Source organism: Heptranchias perlo, chromosome 22 (genome assembly GCF_035084215.1).
Source record: "Heptranchias perlo isolate sHepPer1 chromosome 22, sHepPer1.hap1, whole genome shotgun sequence".
Classification (NCBI taxonomy): domain Eukaryota; kingdom Metazoa; phylum Chordata; class Chondrichthyes; order Hexanchiformes; family Hexanchidae; genus Heptranchias; species Heptranchias perlo.
In genome coordinates this window covers 41,639,119-41,657,775 of record NC_090346.1, presented here as the reverse complement: position 1 = coordinate 41,657,775, position 18,657 = coordinate 41,639,119, and the positions used below count along the sequence as shown (strand labels likewise).

Below are 18,657 nucleotides of genomic sequence, written 5' to 3'. Positions count from 1 at the left end.
ATGACTAACAATAAAATCAATTTTTACGCTCTTAGTGAACACAATCACAATCAAAGGAGAAAAGCACTCAATACTAATTTTATTCCCAAGCATAAAGACATCAAAAAGCATTAAAAAATATTTGGCTCAGAGTGCTAAGTTTAACACAGAACATTGTTGTATATAATGAAGCCTCTATACACAGGATCACTTGTACACCTTATACTGAGGCTCAGATACTGCATTGTCCACCTTGTCAATTTTTTCTCTTGACAGCCAAGAAAATAGAGTAAATAGGGACATAGGAACACCAGTGGCTCAGTAGGTTAGTGCATCACGTGGTGCGTTGCTGTGCCACACATATCCAGTCCTTTAAAGGCTGATCTGAGCCGATTTAGCTGCTCTCAGCTGGGCGCCAGTGAAGATGTTACAAGTAGTGTAGCACGGGCTGGGTGGGGAGGGAGGGGCCCAGTAATTTGTGGTGGAAAGTGTTTGTGCCCAGACTTTGAGTGAGGACAGGATCGGACTTGGCTGTCATGCCCGACACGGTAGAATAGTTTTCAATACCCATTGTCTATGATCATACACAGAGGCAGGATACTGAAGGGCCGAAAGAACCATACCACTAGATGGGTCACCACCTTCAGGAGGGATGGGGAGAAAAGGAAAGGAAATGGGGGAGGGGGCAAGAGTATGGCAAGTCATTTCATCATTAGTAGCTCATCTAAAGAGATTGGAGTGGACTCTACTTATAGTGTCGGTCACACAATTTATTTAATCAGAATCAGTCCAAACACAAAGGGTAAGGACACCCCTCCAGGACAAATACCGAGGCAAAGCAATGAATTGATCCTCCTCTGGTTATTATTTTTACATTATCACATATAATATTTTGATGGTATTGGTACTCGTGCATGTGCAAAATAAAAAATAACATTCCCACCCACTGAGGTGCCCCGAGCCAGCAGTGTATCGAGCACACCTTCACTAATTGGAGCTCAATTCCAGTGGTTTCTAGCAATTCCCCATAGCTAGCTGTAGGATGATGTGGAGACGCCGGTGATGGACTGGGGTTGACAAATGTAAAGAATCTTACAACACCAGGTTACAACACCAGGTTATAGTCCAACAATTTTCAAATAAAATTGTTGGACTATAACCTGGTGTTGTAAGATTCTTTACTAGCTGTAGGAGGCATTGGCATCGATTTGAGAATCGTTTGACAATCCGCCTAGGGTTGCCAACTCTGGTTGCATGTATTCCTGGAGGTTTCATCATGTGACTCCACCAGCCTTGCCCAGTCAACCAGCCTTTTTTTCCCATCTCCAATATTTTTACAACTAATAAGCTCTTTAAAGAAAATGAAAAAACACCTAATTTTTTTTTAATGCCCCGATGATTTTTCTCCCAGGTTGCTCGCATCAGTGTCTGGGAGATTAATCTTTAATTCCTGGAGACTCCAGGACAATCCTGGAGGGTTGGCAACCATAGATATGTCCTCTCAGCAGCAGAGGTGGCTAGGTCACGCCAACCAAAGATGTGGGATATTTGACAAATAAAAATTTTATTGAAAAAAAAGTAATTGCAACAAATAAACATCAAAGCTCCTATGTTGCTGACATGCTAAATGAATCCCCTTTTGGTCTCAGCTGCAGTACTAACAGATGGGAATGACAAGATCTTTGCTGGTGAATGAAGATTAAAGGGACAAACAGAATAAAGACTAAAATATGCAACCCAAACCTTAGCTTTGAGTACATGTCACTTTCTATCTAAGGTGAGCTCAGGAATTAAAGTATCCTCTCAGTCAAATAGAATGATTGACAGAATCAGTTAATGGGGGTAGATTTTAACTTAGTGTAAAATGGATGATAGCAAATCGGCAAGCCATTTTACATCTCCCCTGTTCGAGGGGCCGTATGGCCTACTCCTGCTCCTATTTCTTATGTTCATTTATCATGATTTCAAAGGCAATAAAAATCAGGTGAGATTTAAAGCGGGCTGCCGATTCGTTATCACCAGTTTTACACTATCGCACAAAGTCAATAATATTATTCTAAAGGTTCCTGTGATGAACTGTATTTCACCGAGAAAAGGAAAATGACAGTAAAGATTTCATCCAATAAAGGAGATGTGATATTTTTACCACATGGTTGAACGCTGCCACCTCCTGGATTACACAGTATTACACTGTACAAAATGAGCAGTTAATTCATTCGCTTTCAAGGTGTTTGAGTGTCTCAAGCCCCCGCTTTCCTGATGCCTCCCTGGAGGTCCTAGTGGGGAAAGTCAAGGCGAGGAGGGAGGTGCTGTCCTCCAGCAGGTGCATCCCCAAGGCCACCATGAAGCAGGCCCGGAGAGAGGTGGCTGACAGGGTCAGTTCCACCAGCAACACTCCCAAGACCCGGGTTCAGTGCAGTAAGTGACCTCACAATAGCAGCAAGGGTGAGCATAGGTCTTCACCTCTCCAGCTGTCGCTCCCCCACAAATCTCAACAATTCCCTCCCCTCTATCACACCCTTCAGCATATAATCACAGCACACTGCAACACCTCTCGTTCTCATTCCAAGCACATTCACTTCTTCCTTTGCTCTCTTCACCCCACACACTAACACCATTCTCTTCTCACAACCTAGCACTTACATAATCAGCAACTCCTCCCATCACTCCTTCCTTATTCCACTCACTTGGCTTTACATTCATCACCATTCCATCCTCATTCCATCCTGCTCCTTCTCCAACTCTCAACAGATGCACTAAATGCACAAGCTCGATACATCTCCACTTACCTTTGCAACAGTCACTGACGACCTCCTACCCTCTCTTTCTGCCGGACATAATGGGCATGATTTTGACCCTGAGCCGGGAAGGGGCGAGGGCGGGGGTCAACTGGGGAGGAGAAACCCGGAAGTACGGGTTTCCTGGACGTCCTTACGATTTTGACGTAAGGACGTCTTTTTTTTTTGTCGATTTGCCATCCGACTGACCGGCTGATTGAGAGGCTGGTCTTAGTCGGACATGAGACCAGCCAGGGAGAGGATGTGTTCAGGTAAGTCTTCAGGTAAGTCTTTGTTTGTATGGATGGGGGGGGGCAGGCATGGGGGGCATTGGTGCGCACGGGGGCACAGGTTGGCGTGGGGCATAGGTTGGCACAGGGGTCGTCAGTCATGGGGGGAGTAATCGGGAGTCAGTCACGGTGGGGGGGGATTGTCAGGATCGGGGGTCATCGTGGAAGTCCGCTATCGTTGGGGGGATTCATGGATCGGGATCAGGGGTCCGTGATCATTGGGGGGGGGGGGGGAGGATCGGGGTCGGGGGTCTGCAATCGAGGATCGGGGAGGGTCCGTGATCGTTGGAGGGACGGAGATCGTGGGCGGGGTTCCACGATCGTTGGGGGGGGTGGGGGTCGCTGCAGGTAGACGTCTTGAGCCTGGGGGAAGCACTCCTGCTCCTCCGGGCCCACAAGCTGTGCCAGAAAGGCACCAACTGTTAGTCTCGGGCCTTCTCGCCTCCTTTCACGAGGCATAAAAGAGAAAGCCTGGGAATCCCGGCTTTCCGAGGTTGAAATCGGAAACTGTAGGAAAATGGAGGCCCGAAGCTTCCTTGAAAGGTTTTAAGGCCTGACCCGCCTCTTGGGAGTGGATTGGTCGCCTGCCTCTTGTCCCACCCCGGTAAAAACCGGAAATGGAGGCGGGTTGGGGGCGGGTCTGTAATGGTTGCAATTTTGATTGCCCCCCCCACCCCAACCCACCTGTTTTTCACTGTTAAAATCGTGCCCAATGTGAGGGAGAGGACCAAGAGCGGTGGAGAAGTCGCCAACACCATCACTCTCACCCAAACAGAGCAAGAAACCCTGGATATCAATGGCCCAGGCAGAGCCATGAACATTGGGGAAGGGGAGGCTGGCGGCTCACTTGAGCAGGTTGTCCACGTATTACCTGTAACCCCCGGTACATATGCAGCTTGCTCCATAATTTCAAGCTGCAGTCTCAAGACTGTCACCTGCAAATGTCCAGCTCCTATCTGGCGTCGTAACAGAACGTCAGCGTCACCAGCCTTTGCAGCTTTGGTGGAGGCTCAAATGGGTGCTTCAAGTCAGAAGGTAACAGGAGCTAGACAGCAGGGAACTTAGTGTAGTAATGAGAGCTTCTGCAGAGTGGTGGTAGGTGTTTCCCACTGCATACCTCAACACAGTAGTCGTTTAACACGGGGAAATTTTTCACTTGGGAGAGGGTAGAGCATGTTCTTAAGATGGCGGAAAGACGCTGGGTTTCTGGTTTAGGTGATAGACAACAAATAACCCGAGTCTTACAGTTTCCTCCAAAAGCATCTTGTGTCAGCTGAGTTAATTTGGATTCACTACAATGTAAAAACACAGAATTAAAGTCAAGATCTTAATGAAAGGGTCATATTAATTCTCACAACATGGTTCCAATTTGTGGCAACATGAACATTAACATTACTGTAACATAAGAACATAAGAAATAGGAGCAGGAGCAGGCCATACAGCCCCTCGAGCCTGCTCCGCCATTCAATCAGATCATGGCTGATCTTCGACCTCAACTCCACTTTCCTGCCCGATCCCCATATCCCATGATTCCCCTAGAGTCCGAAAACTTTTCTATCTCAGCTTTGAATATATTCAACGACTCAGCATCCACAGCCCTCTGGGATAGAGTACTCCAAAGATTCACAACCCTGAGTGAAGAAATTCCTCCTCATCTCAGTCTTAAATGGCCGACCCCTTATCCTGCAACCATGCCCCCTAGTTCTAGACTCTCCGGCCAGAGGAAACAACCTCTCAGCATGTACAATGTACAAACTAAATTCTCTTATAATACAGTAATTTGTTGTGCTTAATTCACTATCAAAAATAAGCTGGTGAGGACCCATAGTCATGTGAGATTCTACATAATGAAGCTATGAGGTCCTATGTCACACTCCAATGTGATATCAGGTGAAGCCTGGGTCAGGGTTTTCATTATATATGTCAGAAAAAAAAGACTTGCATTTATAGAATCATAGAAAGGTTACAGCAGGAAGGAGGCCATTCGGCCCATCCACTCCGTGCCGACATATCGTGTCATGTCACTCAGAAACGTCTCAGATTCTGAGACAATGAATTACTTTTGACGTGTTTTTAACAATTGTTTTGCAGGCAAACGAGGCAGACGTTTTGCATTCGGTATGTATGTGGTTTGTATGTGCGGGAGGGGTGCGATATTTCTGGTAGTTATGTAAATCCTAATAGTAGGTGCAATTTTAGTGGAAAAAAATTCTTTTGTCAACGTTTTTAGTTATCCGTTAAATTTAACCATCTGATCAAATATTAACCGGCTTTGTTATATGGAGACATGTCAGCAACAGTATCACTCATTTCACAGCCATTTTATCACATCATATCTTTACTCATCTCAATATGTCCTGTACCAACACTTATGGCATTGTCCTGTCCTTACCTGTAGTCAATAACTCTGTCTGGGTACGGGGAACTCGCCAGGTTGCTCACAACTTTAGAGAACACAAGAAGTGACTTGTTGAGCAAAGAGCCTTCTTGAAAGTGTGAAGTATTCTTGTCTTCGACGAGCTTCTCTGCTCCTGGTAGATCAATTATCTGCAGGGTCGACTTGGTGGGATGCAGCTCATTACGGTCGTGCTGCAGTATTTAAATCCAAATATACAATAAAAGTATCAGTCAACAGAGTGCCAACATGAATTTTGTGATGAGGTGATGTATATGTGGGGCTTACTGAAAATGGACATAATCAGGATCCGATCTGCATATTTAAAATGGGAACCTGCTGCCTTCCTGCGGGTGTCCCACTCACCTGATCAAAAGGGCAGGTTAAGATTGGGACACGGCAGTAAGGCAGCGGGATCAGAGGGGGTAAGTGACTGGTCTAATTTTAACTGCCCCCCCACATCTGGTTTCCGCCAGGTCTTGAGCTCCTCATGCTCGTTGTTGGAGGGGAGGATGGAGAGGACAGAGGAGAGAGGTTTAAGGAGATGATTGGCAACTGAGAAAAGAAGCCGGGGGTTATCATTGCTCTTCAAGATGATCCTAGAGTAGTGGGTGGTTTTGGCAGAGGAGAGTGCTTGATGTGGTGCAGCCAGACCTGGTGATGGATGGTTAAACCAGTTGTACGCCAGATACACTTAAGTGCGCGCCTTGGACTTGAGGGAGTGAAAATGGGGATCTTACCAGAGGGATAGGACAGTAAAGGTTGTGCTGGGGACAAGGGTGTCAAGGATGGATATGAGGATGTGGTTGATCTTTGAGTTATATTCATTACAATAGTTATATAGGTGACATTGCCTCTTTCTTGCTTTTAATCAGGTCTAGCCCAGTTTTGAAAGGAAGCTGAAGATTTGTGAAGAAATTCGTCAATTGCTTTTCTTCCATCATTTTACCAGAGGCAAGTGGCCAAATGACATTTTCCTAATGAGCCATCTTTAAAAATTACACTACCATTGCTCTACCTAACAACTGCAGTTACAGTACTTGAAGCAATCTTACTGTCAGCAAAAATTCTGGAATCTCACCACCAGCAGGTTCAGTTGAGTGACAACAGTAGCATGGTTTGAGGCAGGTCCAAAATCCGTTAACGTCCCTGTGCGCCGCGCCCAACCTTGGCGGAAAATAGTGGTAGCGTCAGCTGCTGAGGAGACGGTGACACGGTTTAATCCCTGAAAACCGACATAAGGCAACATTCAGTAGCGTGTTCTTGCTGAAACACAATTAAATCTGTACCAGGGCATTTACTGAGAGAAAGAAATGGCGGGGCCCAACTTTTCAGTGTGTCTCACTCTGCAAAAATTTCTTTAAAATGGATCCAACAAGTACAGTTCCACTACTATATTACATTATGTGCCAAATTCACGAATTTTATACATCTATGAGCTCATCCGAGGTGTTTTTTTGATGCATATTAAACATTTTGAGTTTGAATAGTGTCAATTTGAAATTAGTCACTACCGAGAACCTGCAATTACAACCTTTAAATATGTCACTGACTTTTTATATTAATATTATATTGACCAACTGCTAATAAAATCAACACTATTAATAAATCCTGTTGGCTTATTAAATGTTAAAAAAAAGCTGGAAGATCTGCATATGTGTAATTTAAGCCATCCTTGGATTTGCACATCTATCTTAACGGATGCTAAGATCTATGTCAGGCAAACTTAAGGGCCTCTAGCATTCTATAACCCTGAATTTCCTTGGTTCTACCACTGGTCTCCTGGTGTAACTTCAGCAGAAGATTGGCGGAATCTCTGGAGAAATGGTGTAAATGGCCTCTGGGGTTTCTATCAGTCTCCCGCCAAAGTTTCGGGGCAAAAACCGGTGGTAGCTCAGGCCTATAACCCAGAAATTACAGTTGCTCATATTAACACCTTAATAGGATATTCCTTTATTGTTTAAAATGGGCCAATACTTTCTTTAAAATAACAAACAAAGGAATGTCACGCAAATGCATGAAACGTTCACCTGCTAATACCACCAACAGTAATGTCTAGACTTCTGAATGCATAACCTAAGTAGGCACCGCATGCCAGTTATCACAACACTGGGACGACACTCCATATAATGAGACTACAGAGGTAATTCCGCAATCCCAGAGGAGAAGTCGCGTTCAAAGGGAGTGTAGGTTAGAGACAGGGCATTGTACATTGTAACTCTGGTTCTCTTTGCAAGTACAGCTCCTTGCAAAGAGAACCAGAGGAACTCGGAATTACCTCTTACAGATTATTCTTGGTAAATACCTGCATTCCAATTGCTACCCTACACCATAATGACTGTACCTTTATGAATGTACCATCCTGTGCATTACATGCAAGCTTTAAAGTGACAGGATCCAGTCCACTTGAGTGTAACAAATCCTTCAGCACCTCAGCGTAAATCTCATACATAGATATCGAAAGAGACCACATCGCAGTGGCCTGTAAATTCTGCAGGTATGGTGTATCTAGTATCACAATGCAGAAATATAAACAAAATATATTGATTTAATTATAATTTGCAACAAATTAAAGAAATATGCTGGGCATAATTGAGCAATTTTTTGGGGGGGCTGGGGATTGTCTTTTTTTTATTAATTGAAAAACCAGCATGAAAATTCCAATTTTATATCACAATACGTAGACCCTGCAACAATCTCCATTGGCAAAAGATCCCTCTTACATTTAAAATATCAGATTAGACAACTGGATCGTTGGAGGCCTCGCCCCCTCCCTGTCTATATAACCTCCTCCAGCCCTACAACCCTCCAAGATCTCTGCACTCCTCCAATTCTGGCCTCTTGCGCATCCCTGATTTTAATCGCTCCACCGTTAGCGGCCGTGCCTTCAGCTGCCCAGGCCGTAAGTTCTGGAATTCCCTCCGTAAACCTCTCCACCTCTCTAATTCTCGCTCCTCCTTTAAGACACTCCTAAAACCTACTTCTTTGACCTGGTTAGACCGCGCCTGGAGTACTGTGAGCAGTTCTGGGCACCGCACCTTCGGAAGGACATATTGGCCTTGGAGGGAGTGCAGCGTAGGTTTACTAGAATGATACCCGGACTTCAAGGGTTAAGTTACGAGGAGAGATTACACAAATTGGGGTTGTATTCTCTAGAGTTTTGAAGGTTAAGGGGTGACCTGATCGAAGTTTATAAGATATTAAGGGGAACGGATAGGGTGGATAGAGAGAAACTATTTCTGCTGGTTGGGGATTCTAGGAGTAGGGGGCACAGTCTAAAAATTAGAGCCAGACCTTTCAGGAGTGAGATTAGAAAACATTTCTACACACAAAGGGTGGTAGAAGTTTGGAACTCTCTTTCGCAAACGGCAATTGATACTAGCTCAATTGCTAAATTTAAATGTGAGATAGATAGCTTTTTGGCAACCAAAGGTATTAAGGGATATGGGCCAAAGGCAGGTATATGGAGTTAGATCACAGATCAGCCATGATCTTATCAAATGGCAGAGCAGGCACAAGGGGCTGAATGGCCTACTCTTGTTCCTATGTTCCTATCTCCTTACGTGGCTCGGCGTCAAATATTGTTTGATAATCGCTCCTGTGAAGCCTTGGGACATTTTACTATGTTCAAGTTGCTATATAAATGCAAGGTTTTGTTGTTGTTATGGTTGATTGGTTAGGGCAATTATATATCCAATTAGACAATCAGGTTCTCTCAAAGTGGCTGCCGATTTGTTGTAGAGTATATTTGTTCAGTGCTGAACAATTTACCAAAGATGTAATCAATTGTCAGGGGTACGATTGCCAATCGATCATTCTTTTCTCCGATCAACGTGTACGACTTGCCCGAGTCGGTTTCACCAACTACCACAATGCAGACATTCATTCCTTCCGCGAACACACTGAGCAAGGGCTCCACAGTCTTGGTGAATATTTCCCGAGTGGAAGCATTCTGGCCAAAGACCTCCTGAAAACTAAAAAAAAACCACAGTAAAGTTCAGAACGACTGGAAGACTCTCGCGTGACATTGCTCGCAGGTAATCTGGGACACTGGCTGCAGAATGGAACGTGGGGAAGGGGGAGCGGAACAATCAGGTGGGGAGGGCAACTCGGGGCCGAGGAGCAGAGCAGTCGAGCAGATCGGACGTTACAAAAGTTCACTAAGGCCAAGTTGAAGCAGGGATAGCAATGGGGTCACTTTTCTCTTAATTGGCAACTGGTAGGGGCAAAGTCAAAGGCTCGTGATGCAGAGATGACCCTGGTGCAAAGGTCAAGATGCTGAGAATGGGAAGGTCAATTCTGTATAAAACATAGCTTGTTTGAAGTACTATCTTTTATTAAGTTTTTGTGTATATCTATAAATATATTCGTCTTCCGCACTTCCTGAACACATTATCTTTACTTTCTGCATCACGATTTTTTAATAATGCATTATATATTAACATTTAAATAGGAAAACCCAATGGCAGCATTTATAATGGGAAATCCCGCATCAATATTTCACAACAGCAACAAATTGCATTTATATAGCGCCTTTAACGTAGTAAAACGTCCCAAGACGCTTCAGAGGAGCGTAATCAAACTAAATTTTGACACCAAGACACATAAAGAGATATTAGGGCAGGTGACCAAAAGCTTGGTCAATGAGGTAGTGTCTTAAAGGAGGAGTGAGAGGTAGAGAGGCGGACAGATTTAGGGAGGGAGCTTAGGATCTAGGCAGCTGAAGGCATGGCTGCCAATGGTGGAGCGATGAAAATCGTGGATGCGCAAGAGGCCAGGATTGGAGGAACCCAGAGATTTTGGATGGTTGAAGGGCTGGAGGAAGTCACAGAGATAAGGAGGGTGAGGCCTTGGAGGGATCTGAAAACAAGGATGAGAATTTTTAAATCGTGGCGTAGCCGAACTGGGAGCCAATGTAGATCAGCGAGGACAGGAGTGATGGGTGAATGGGACTTTGTGCGAGTTAGGTTACGTGCAGCAGAGTTTTGGATGAGCTCAAGTTTATGGAGGGTGGAAGATGTGAGGTCGGTCAGGAGACCATTGGAATAGTCAAGTCTGGAGGTAACAAAGGCACGGATGACAGTTTCAACAGCAGATGAACTGAGGCAGGGGCGGAGTGTGTGATTTCATCATCACTTTGTTGATTGGTTCAAAGTCAAACAGTAGCAAATCAGAACAGAACTGATAAGGAATGTACAAATCAAATGTAAGGTATGGGGCCAGATAACTGCAACAAGAAACTACCAAGGACTTATGAAAATAATCAATCCCAGATGACCAGTTTGGAAAACCCACCAATAATAACAAAAAAATAAAAAGAGAAAAAAGTGAACCAATCAAATCACTCAAAAGCTTTTTGAAGGAATTTTGTTTGCCATTTTTTTTCTCAGTATCTGCAATTTCTAATGTCCAAACTAAGGTTTTAAACAATTTTTTTAAAAATTAAAAATATATATATATGTCACAATAACATAAAATTTACCCCCCAAATTGACATTTTTTGTCTTTTAATGCTATTCTTAAAGCATAACCCAAGGATGTAACAATAGGACTTCCTTGTGATCTGAACTGGATATTAGGTCTCATACACTCATGTGCACTTCTCCACTCTTTATCTGGGTGGACTGGAACACTTTAGTGAGACGAGACCGGGTTCAAATCATTAAGCTACTTTATGTAACAGACAGCAAGTGCACATACAGATATAATAAAATCTCACCTTAATTCAACTGCGAGCTGTGACTTTGCACAAACTGGCTTGCTGGGCTCTAATACACATCTTCCATGCCTGCAGCCTGTGGTTTTTTAAAAATCTGTGTGCATTCACTTTGTTTTAAAACACAACACTGAAATATGGCTCATACCCAAATCCTTTCCGTGAAGAAAGCAGTGATGAAAAAAATCCCAAAACATGACAAGGGGAAAGCAGTAGGGGTTCCTGATGGTGCACAAGGGACCAGGGTGAGTTTGGGTCCCATTCCCCCACAAGGCTGCAAGATCCTGCTCTCCCCCACCCTCCCCAACACCATAATTTCCCAGCAACCCCCAACACTGCCAAATACCACAACAAAGCTCCCAAACCCTAGTCTTGCTGGACTTCATCACTCTCCTCGCCACACCCCAGATTCCAAGACTTTCGCCTCTGTGCTTACAAACTCCTAGATCGCAGTTCTTCCTGGTCCCAATTATGCCCCCATGTTTTCAGAGCCTTTGATTTCCTTCCTCAATTCGCGCAGATCCGAAGCCCCCTCTCCCACCTGATGCCAGAACCCCACCCAATGGTGCCTAGAATACCAGACCCCTCTTCCATTACTTTCAGACCATGAGACCACCCCCCACCCCCTCAAAATACTAATGGATCTTAAGACCCTACCCCAGTAGTGCCAGAAAAGGTCCCCCTTTTCCAATTCTCCTAGATCCTAGGGGCTGCCGCTAATAAATCAATATCACTGATAAATATGACCTGGGATAACATTCCTGTTCTTATAAAACCTCCAACTTACTGTGAGCAACACCAGATCTGCTAGTTCTATCTATATCTTATTGAAAATCTTGCATGGATTGTGTGATCCATTGCAAACATTTCCAATGAGAATTCCAACGTTAAAATACCAATACCTGTTACGTTTAGCTGTGACTATTACCTGTAACATCATTAGGTGATGTTCTAATGGGAATTCCAATGTTAAATGACCTGTCAATGATACCTATTATGTCACTTGGTAGCACAGTGATATCTTTTCCCCACCAATTACTCAAAATAATTGATGGAAAAAAGTCATCCGCTGTTTCTTTCTCAGTACCTGAAATGTTGTTGTTTGGTGCTCAATCAAGGTGAGAAATGTTAGTGGTGGGGAGTGGAACACAATTCTACTCTTCTCACAAATTGTCAACAGCCAGCATTCTCAGATCAGATAGACTGCCAGTTCGTATAAAATCAGGATCATGGGTTTGTGCCCACTAAGAACTGGATTGGGCTTGCCAATCTCAATTCACATAGAATTCTTACATCCAGCAGAGAGAGAGAGACACGGACAGACAGACAGAAAGGGACTTTTATCCTATCAGTCATGGCGAGGTTCAAATACAGATTGGAGAGTGAAAGCAAAGTGCTCTCAACTCAACCCCAGTACCCTCAGCTGTATTGTTTCTTTCTTTTATATCATTTACGACTAGCCTGGGGTGATTAATCCTGTAATTCCCCGAGGAAGCATGTATCTGAGAACAAAGATTTCCAAAGAGAATTCAAGTATGAAGCGACATCCAATTACTGCGAGGCACCAAGTGTTGGTGTGTTGATGCCACCAATTCCCCCACCCTGGTTGCAACTGGTTGAACCAATTTAAGGACAAGGTGACAACTGGCTCATCCTTTTGTTTAAAGTCATACTTGGGACAGAAATTGCTCTTTCTTGGCTCCTACAGCATACCTGCAGGAAGCTCCTTCTCCTAAGGCCGTGTAGATGGTCTTTCCTTCTTCCGAGATCTGTAAACTGTGGCCCTGTTCTGCCCTCCAAGCTGGGCGGATCCGCCCCACCACATCAATGTTCATTCTGGCAGCCTACGAACATTCAAAGATTGCTGATTGTGACATTGCAAATAGATGGATGCACGCTGTGGAAATCAACCTCCTTCATCTACCCTGTGGCATTACTACACAATACAATTTACTCAATTCATTGAACGTATCACCTAGGAACATAGGAACAGGAGTAGGCCATTCAGCCCCTCGAGCCTGTTCGACCATTCAAGTAGAACATGGCTGATCTAAGCTCAACGCGTGTTTTAGAAATACAGTATTACAGTGATGACAAGCAAGAGCCACTCGGGAATATGTCCAACCAGAACTGGCAACCCTGGGTTAGCCCTGTATTTGAACTTCTGTGTAGAAGGGAGGGAGTTCTACAAGCAGCAGCAGTGAGCGGAGATTCACCCCAGCATGGTATACAGACTTTGGGAATTGAAGTGAAAGCTGTCTTGAAACCACCTGTAGAGAGAGAGTCTTTGTACAGTGACCCAGATAAAATTGATCCCACCCAGGATTTACTCAGATTTAAAAGCATATTTGGAGATCACCTGAGCATACAAAACCAGTTAAAAGTAATTCCCAAATGGTCAGAGCTTACTGTATCCTTGAGTAAACATATTCCATTATTTGAGGTTTACAACCTACTGTCTTATCAAAACAACTCTCGTTGGGGATTTTCTGCCTATTTCAATGGTCAGATATTATGGAGCACTATGCTAAGACTGGAATTTAACACAAATATATCCAACCTTACCTTTAAGCCCTAAGCTCTCGGTTGTCTGTGAAGTTTTAATCTTTTTGCTTTTATTTCCTGACTTCCAGAGCCACTGCAATGCGTAACATGTGTGTTCTGCAGTTACCCCGGTAACACGGTGAAGCAAAGTAGGCTCCACCTCCTAACTCAGTGGAAGAGAGCAGAAAGACCGTGCAGCTGCGGTAGAGGCTCCAAATGCTCTCTGAGGCCCCCTAGGAAGGCTGATCCATGATACCAACTGTAAGAGAGAGCGCAGTGAATTTCGGCTCTGAGCTCTTGTTTTTGCCAGCCTGCAAAAGCTCTCTGGCCTCGGTTAAGTGTGTCCCTGTCGGGGGATAGTGTGCACTCCGCATTGGCCAAACAGAAACTACCTTTGTGGATTTCTTGATAGCCGGGCTTGGAGATCTTGAATAGCACGGTGATGAGTTTCAGTCTTAGATACTAGGCTGACGAAAAGATTATATTTAATAATACTTCACTCTCATTTCACATCGATTTAATTTTATACATTATACATGCTTTGTACATTATACATGTTAATTAGACTCAAATTGGTTCAATGATGCATTTGGGCACCATCCAGTCCTGAATAATTTGCTGCGGCACGCAGCAATCATAGAAATCATCAGGCAGCACGAATGTTCCGTTCTGCCTGCATCGCAACCAACAGGCAACTGCAATCCCAGCACCCGCTTTCGGGGGTTATCCAACATAGCCCCCTTATTTCTTGTAAGATACCGAGCAGACGCACTTCACAAACAATACATTAACAATTGAGGGCAACATAGCTATAACTAGGTTTTCCCTACGACCTATCTAACTACTTAATACATGACTCCACTTCAAAGCAAGTAACTTCCAAATTTTTTTTTAAATACTGGGGTGTGGGGGGGAGTGGGAAATTGGATCGCGTCGACCAGCCGACATGAACTGGACGCAGGAAACAATCCCTGTGCTGGAACGGGTGAGCCCAAGGTATTCTCGATATTGAGCCTCAGGCCTCATTCAAATTAGACAGGCGAGCTGTGGACGCTTGCCGTGCGTCCTCAGGGCAGTTCGCCGGGAAGCGGATTTAAACTTCGGGCCTCTGCGTTGATCCTGGGGGTTGGGGGTTGGTGGGGGAGGCGATTAGGAGGGGGTCGAGTGGGAGTTGGCAACAGTCTTTGGGACTGCTGTGGAGCCGAGGGAGTTCTTCTGCTCCCCCTGGCTCCACAATCACTTAAATACTTGCTTTTTAAAACTTATTGGCGGCGGCCTCCAGCGTCCGCTGGTTAGGACACGTGTAGACTTGGGTGTCCTGAACGCATCAGGTCAGCCTAATTTCAGGAAGGCGTCCTCAAACAGGCATGAGGCTTCCTATTTGCATTAGCAAAGGGCCTAACGTCTGTTTCAGGCACAGGCCCTGGACGCCTATGCTTCAGCCTTTACCAATATGGCAGGCGACGGCACTTCCAGCGCCGAAAACGTGAACGTTTGCCGCCCGCCATATTAGACGCTTAGACGCCCATTTTAGCGCACTTAAGGCGCATTTATAATACAAATGTAGCAATGGTGTGAAGTAGTTTTGCTCTGCACTATCACGGCACCTATTGCGTTACTGCAGTCTGAATCCAGAGTCAGGCCCCAACCTGATACCAGAGTGAGACTCCCTGGAGGAAGGAGAATGTTTCATTTTGTAGTCAGTTTGAGCCTTCACCTCCAATTTACACTCCATACGTTTAACGTTGGTGTAAAGCCAAAGCCATCTTGAACTGACACTAAATTTGAAGTTTAAATGCACAGTAAGAGACAGTAGAAAAGGACAATTTCTGACAAGAACAAGTTTTCAGCCATCTTTTATTTATTTATAAGGGATAAAGCTAAATTTAGCACTTTTACTTGACCAAAAGATTTTGAAATCACTGTCTTGTCTTTGCCTTTTTTAACCTTGCATTTTTAACCCATGACTGGTGACATATCTGTTTGTAATTGATTGTGACATACTGGTATGTGAAATGGGAGAGAGGGAGAGAAAAAGAAGAGAGAGAGACAGAGAGAGGGGGTAGAAAAGGAGGAGAAAGAGAGAGAGAGAAGAGAGAAAGAGAAAGCAGGGGAGAGGGAGAGAGAAAAAATGAAAGGGGAAAGGGGGAGAGATAGATAGTTAAAGAAAAAGAGCTGGAGAGAGGACAAGAGAGAAAGGAAACAAAGGGGAAAGAGAAAGAAAGAGGCAAAAAAGAGAAAGAGATGTACATATAGGCAAACATGTGAGGAGTTTAAAGAGAAATTGAGAGAGAATGGCACTGAATACAGTTCAATCACAGAATGGAATGCCAATTCTGGATGGCTCAGAAAGGTAGAGACAAGTTTGACAGAGTTGTTGAAAAAGAAGTTAATAATATCTACAAGATTGCTAATGTACAGTAAATCAAATGCTTCACACTTGATATAGTAATGCAACTTGTAACAATATTAATGTGTATTTGAAACAGAGGAATCTAATTTAAAAAGATACATGAAATGCAAATGGTATCAAGGATAAAAGTTAGAACTTATCCCAAGTTTCTAGAGAAACTTTAATACAATTATTTGCTTTGTGTAATAAGTGGGAGTAATATAAGGAAATGCTATAAAGTACTTGGATCTTTATTAGGCAGAAAATCAACCCAACTTCCTTAGCCTTTCCTTATAACTTAAATTCCTAATAGCCAGAATCAGCTTGCCCTTGCACCCCCAAAGGGACAATAATATGATTAGCTAGTTATTGGTCTATGTCCCTTTTTGCTAGGTAATGAAAAAAAAACCTTTCCTTGAGAACTCTTGGAACATTTTGGCTTTTAATTTGTCCAGCTGTACTTTCATGTAACTTCTATTAAATTGCTTTTCAGTAAATTTGTAACGATGGAAGACAAGTAGAGGAATTCACAGAACCCCAAAATGTTCTAGCTCCCCCTTTTCTTTGAACTTGTTATTTTACTCTGGCTCTCGTGAAAAATAAAATGTGTAATATCCATTTTTTTGTTGGCAATACAATTGTGGGAATATGCAGCTCTCAAATGTGCAAGAGCTGAGAACGCAATTCCATTAGTAGGTTGCTAATCACATAAGAACATGAGAAATAGGAGCAGGAGTAGGCCATACGGCCCCTCGAGCCTGCTCCGTCATTCAATAAGATCATGGCTGATCATCTACCTCAACTCCACTTTCTCGCCCTATCCCCATATCCCTTGATTCCCTTGGTGTCCAAAAATCTAACGATCTCAGTCTTGAATATACTCAACGACTGAGCATCCACAGCCCTCTGGGGTACAGAAGTACAAATATTCACAACCCTCTGAGTGAAAGACAGGCATTGCCATCTTTCAGTAAAAGAACCCTATGGTTCTTCCTCAGCCGAGCAACCAATTAGCTTCCCAATCTCTGAATACCATGCTGGAGCTTGCTACTGAGGTGGCTGACACCTTCCAATGTCTCTGATAATCCTTTCCTGTATTGAATATTGTGGCCTCCAATCAATACCTTCATACCTTCCCCCTTCACACCAATGGAGGTTCATGAACTAATCTTGTGAGGAATCACAGATATAAACCTATGGAACATTAAAGGAATAGTATTGTCTGTGAGTATTTCTATGTTGTCTGCATTACCTCTTCCCCTGTAACTAATCTGTTTATAACATTAATAACATTTGTAGTTATGATGGCTGCATTTTATAAGAATAAGGCTATTGTGGAACTTTAGAATTGGATATTCCTTTAGTGATCACAGCATTCCTTCAATAAACAACTACAGATTAAATACTTTCTGAGGGTTGATAGAGAAATTGATCAAAAGATCAATTAATGTTTCCCTCTCCCACCCCCCAAAAAATTCTGTTTTTATTCTCTCATTGTCTTTGTCTGGTCCTGGCCTTTCCACTACCCTGAGTCATTTCCCAGGTTATACATGTACTAGGTCAAACTCCCGACACTGTCAAGTCACAGTAGCAGATTGACTTCAGATAGAACTTTATATGTTATTCTTTACTTTGACTATATAAGAAGTGCCTGTGATTTTTTTCACAATAGTAGGCACCACCCCCACCCCCCGACCATATAGTACCTGATCCTGTAACACAAGCAACGCACAAGTGTACTAGAAGCCACTGGTTATGTAAAATGTATCTCAAGGTATTTGTTTGATTGAGTGACTATGCCATTCATACCATAAAAATACTGAGAAATAACAATGTATTTGGTACCTAAATGGATACAATACCCAGTAAAAGACCGCAAGATAAAATCATTACCCCAATAAGAATTGCATGACTTGCTACCTCAATTGTGACATTCATTTTTATCAGATTTGGGTTGATCATTCCAACTTTTAATACTGCCAACTGACAGATCTGATATGCAAAGATATATTCACGATGTTCCTGTTCACCCTACCTAGTATAATGATGGCAGCACTATCACCACAAGGACTGCAGTGGTTCTTGGGGAAAGCCCATCACCATCACCACCTCAGGACAGCTTTGTCAGCATTGCCTACATCCCGAGAACAAATAAAACCTTCACTTCCATTCTTACTAACCTACTCCTCATTCAAACTTCTACTTCAACCAATGAAGCTCCAGTAAAAGGAACTGTTGTAATCGTAGGAATATCCTCACAGCTGCGTTTCCTGGGGCAAGATCTCATCTGGACTGCTCAAAGTGTTACAGCCTATTCTGTTATGCTATTTTTTCATTTAAAATGTTTAGTTGTTGATTTAAGGTACTTTCTGCAGAAGAAGTGGAGTGAAATGTCCAGTCATGTGGTCAGATTTGTGTTTATGACTCATGGTTATGATGCACTGATAAGTTTCAACTGGCATCAAACATCATATCACAATGGGCTTGCGGCCATTGACTCTAGGGATGAACAGATCTCACATTGGGAATGAGGTCACTTATTAGAGATGGGCAGACATGCTTTT

The 18,657-nt window shown here is 43.5% G+C and overlaps 2 protein-coding genes across 4 annotated transcripts in view; one reads left to right on the top strand and one right to left on the bottom strand.

The window, feature by feature from the left end:
• ccdc78 (coiled-coil domain containing 78) overlaps nt 1–13,808 on the bottom strand; it is a 47,192-nt gene extending 33,384 nt beyond the window's left edge. For all 3 annotated transcript variants that reach the window (XM_068003375.1, XM_068003374.1, XM_068003376.1), the window contains exons 1-7: nt 13,723–13,808; nt 12,871–13,001; nt 9,213–9,415; nt 7,786–7,949; nt 6,523–6,666; nt 5,439–5,635; nt 4,164–4,338 (exon numbers count right to left, since the gene is read on the bottom strand). In XM_068003375.1, coding sequence (XP_067859476.1) covers nt 4,164–4,338; nt 5,439–5,635; nt 6,523–6,666; nt 7,786–7,949; nt 9,213–9,415; nt 12,871–12,992 — 1,005 coding nt within the window. In that variant the 5' untranslated portion in view covers nt 12,993–13,001; nt 13,723–13,808. The remainder of the gene's footprint in view (nt 1–4,163; nt 4,339–5,438; nt 5,636–6,522; nt 6,667–7,785; nt 7,950–9,212; nt 9,416–12,870; nt 13,002–13,722) is intronic.
• Nucleotides 13,809–15,995: 2,187 nt separating this feature from the next.
• LOC137340551 (WW domain-binding protein 2-like) overlaps nt 15,996–18,657 on the top strand; it is a 30,493-nt gene continuing 27,831 nt past the window's right edge. Inside the window, exon 1 of the mRNA XM_068003067.1 lies at nt 15,996–16,054. Within this exon, the coding sequence (XP_067859168.1) occupies nt 15,996–16,054 (59 nt within the window). The remainder of the gene's footprint in view (nt 16,055–18,657) is intronic.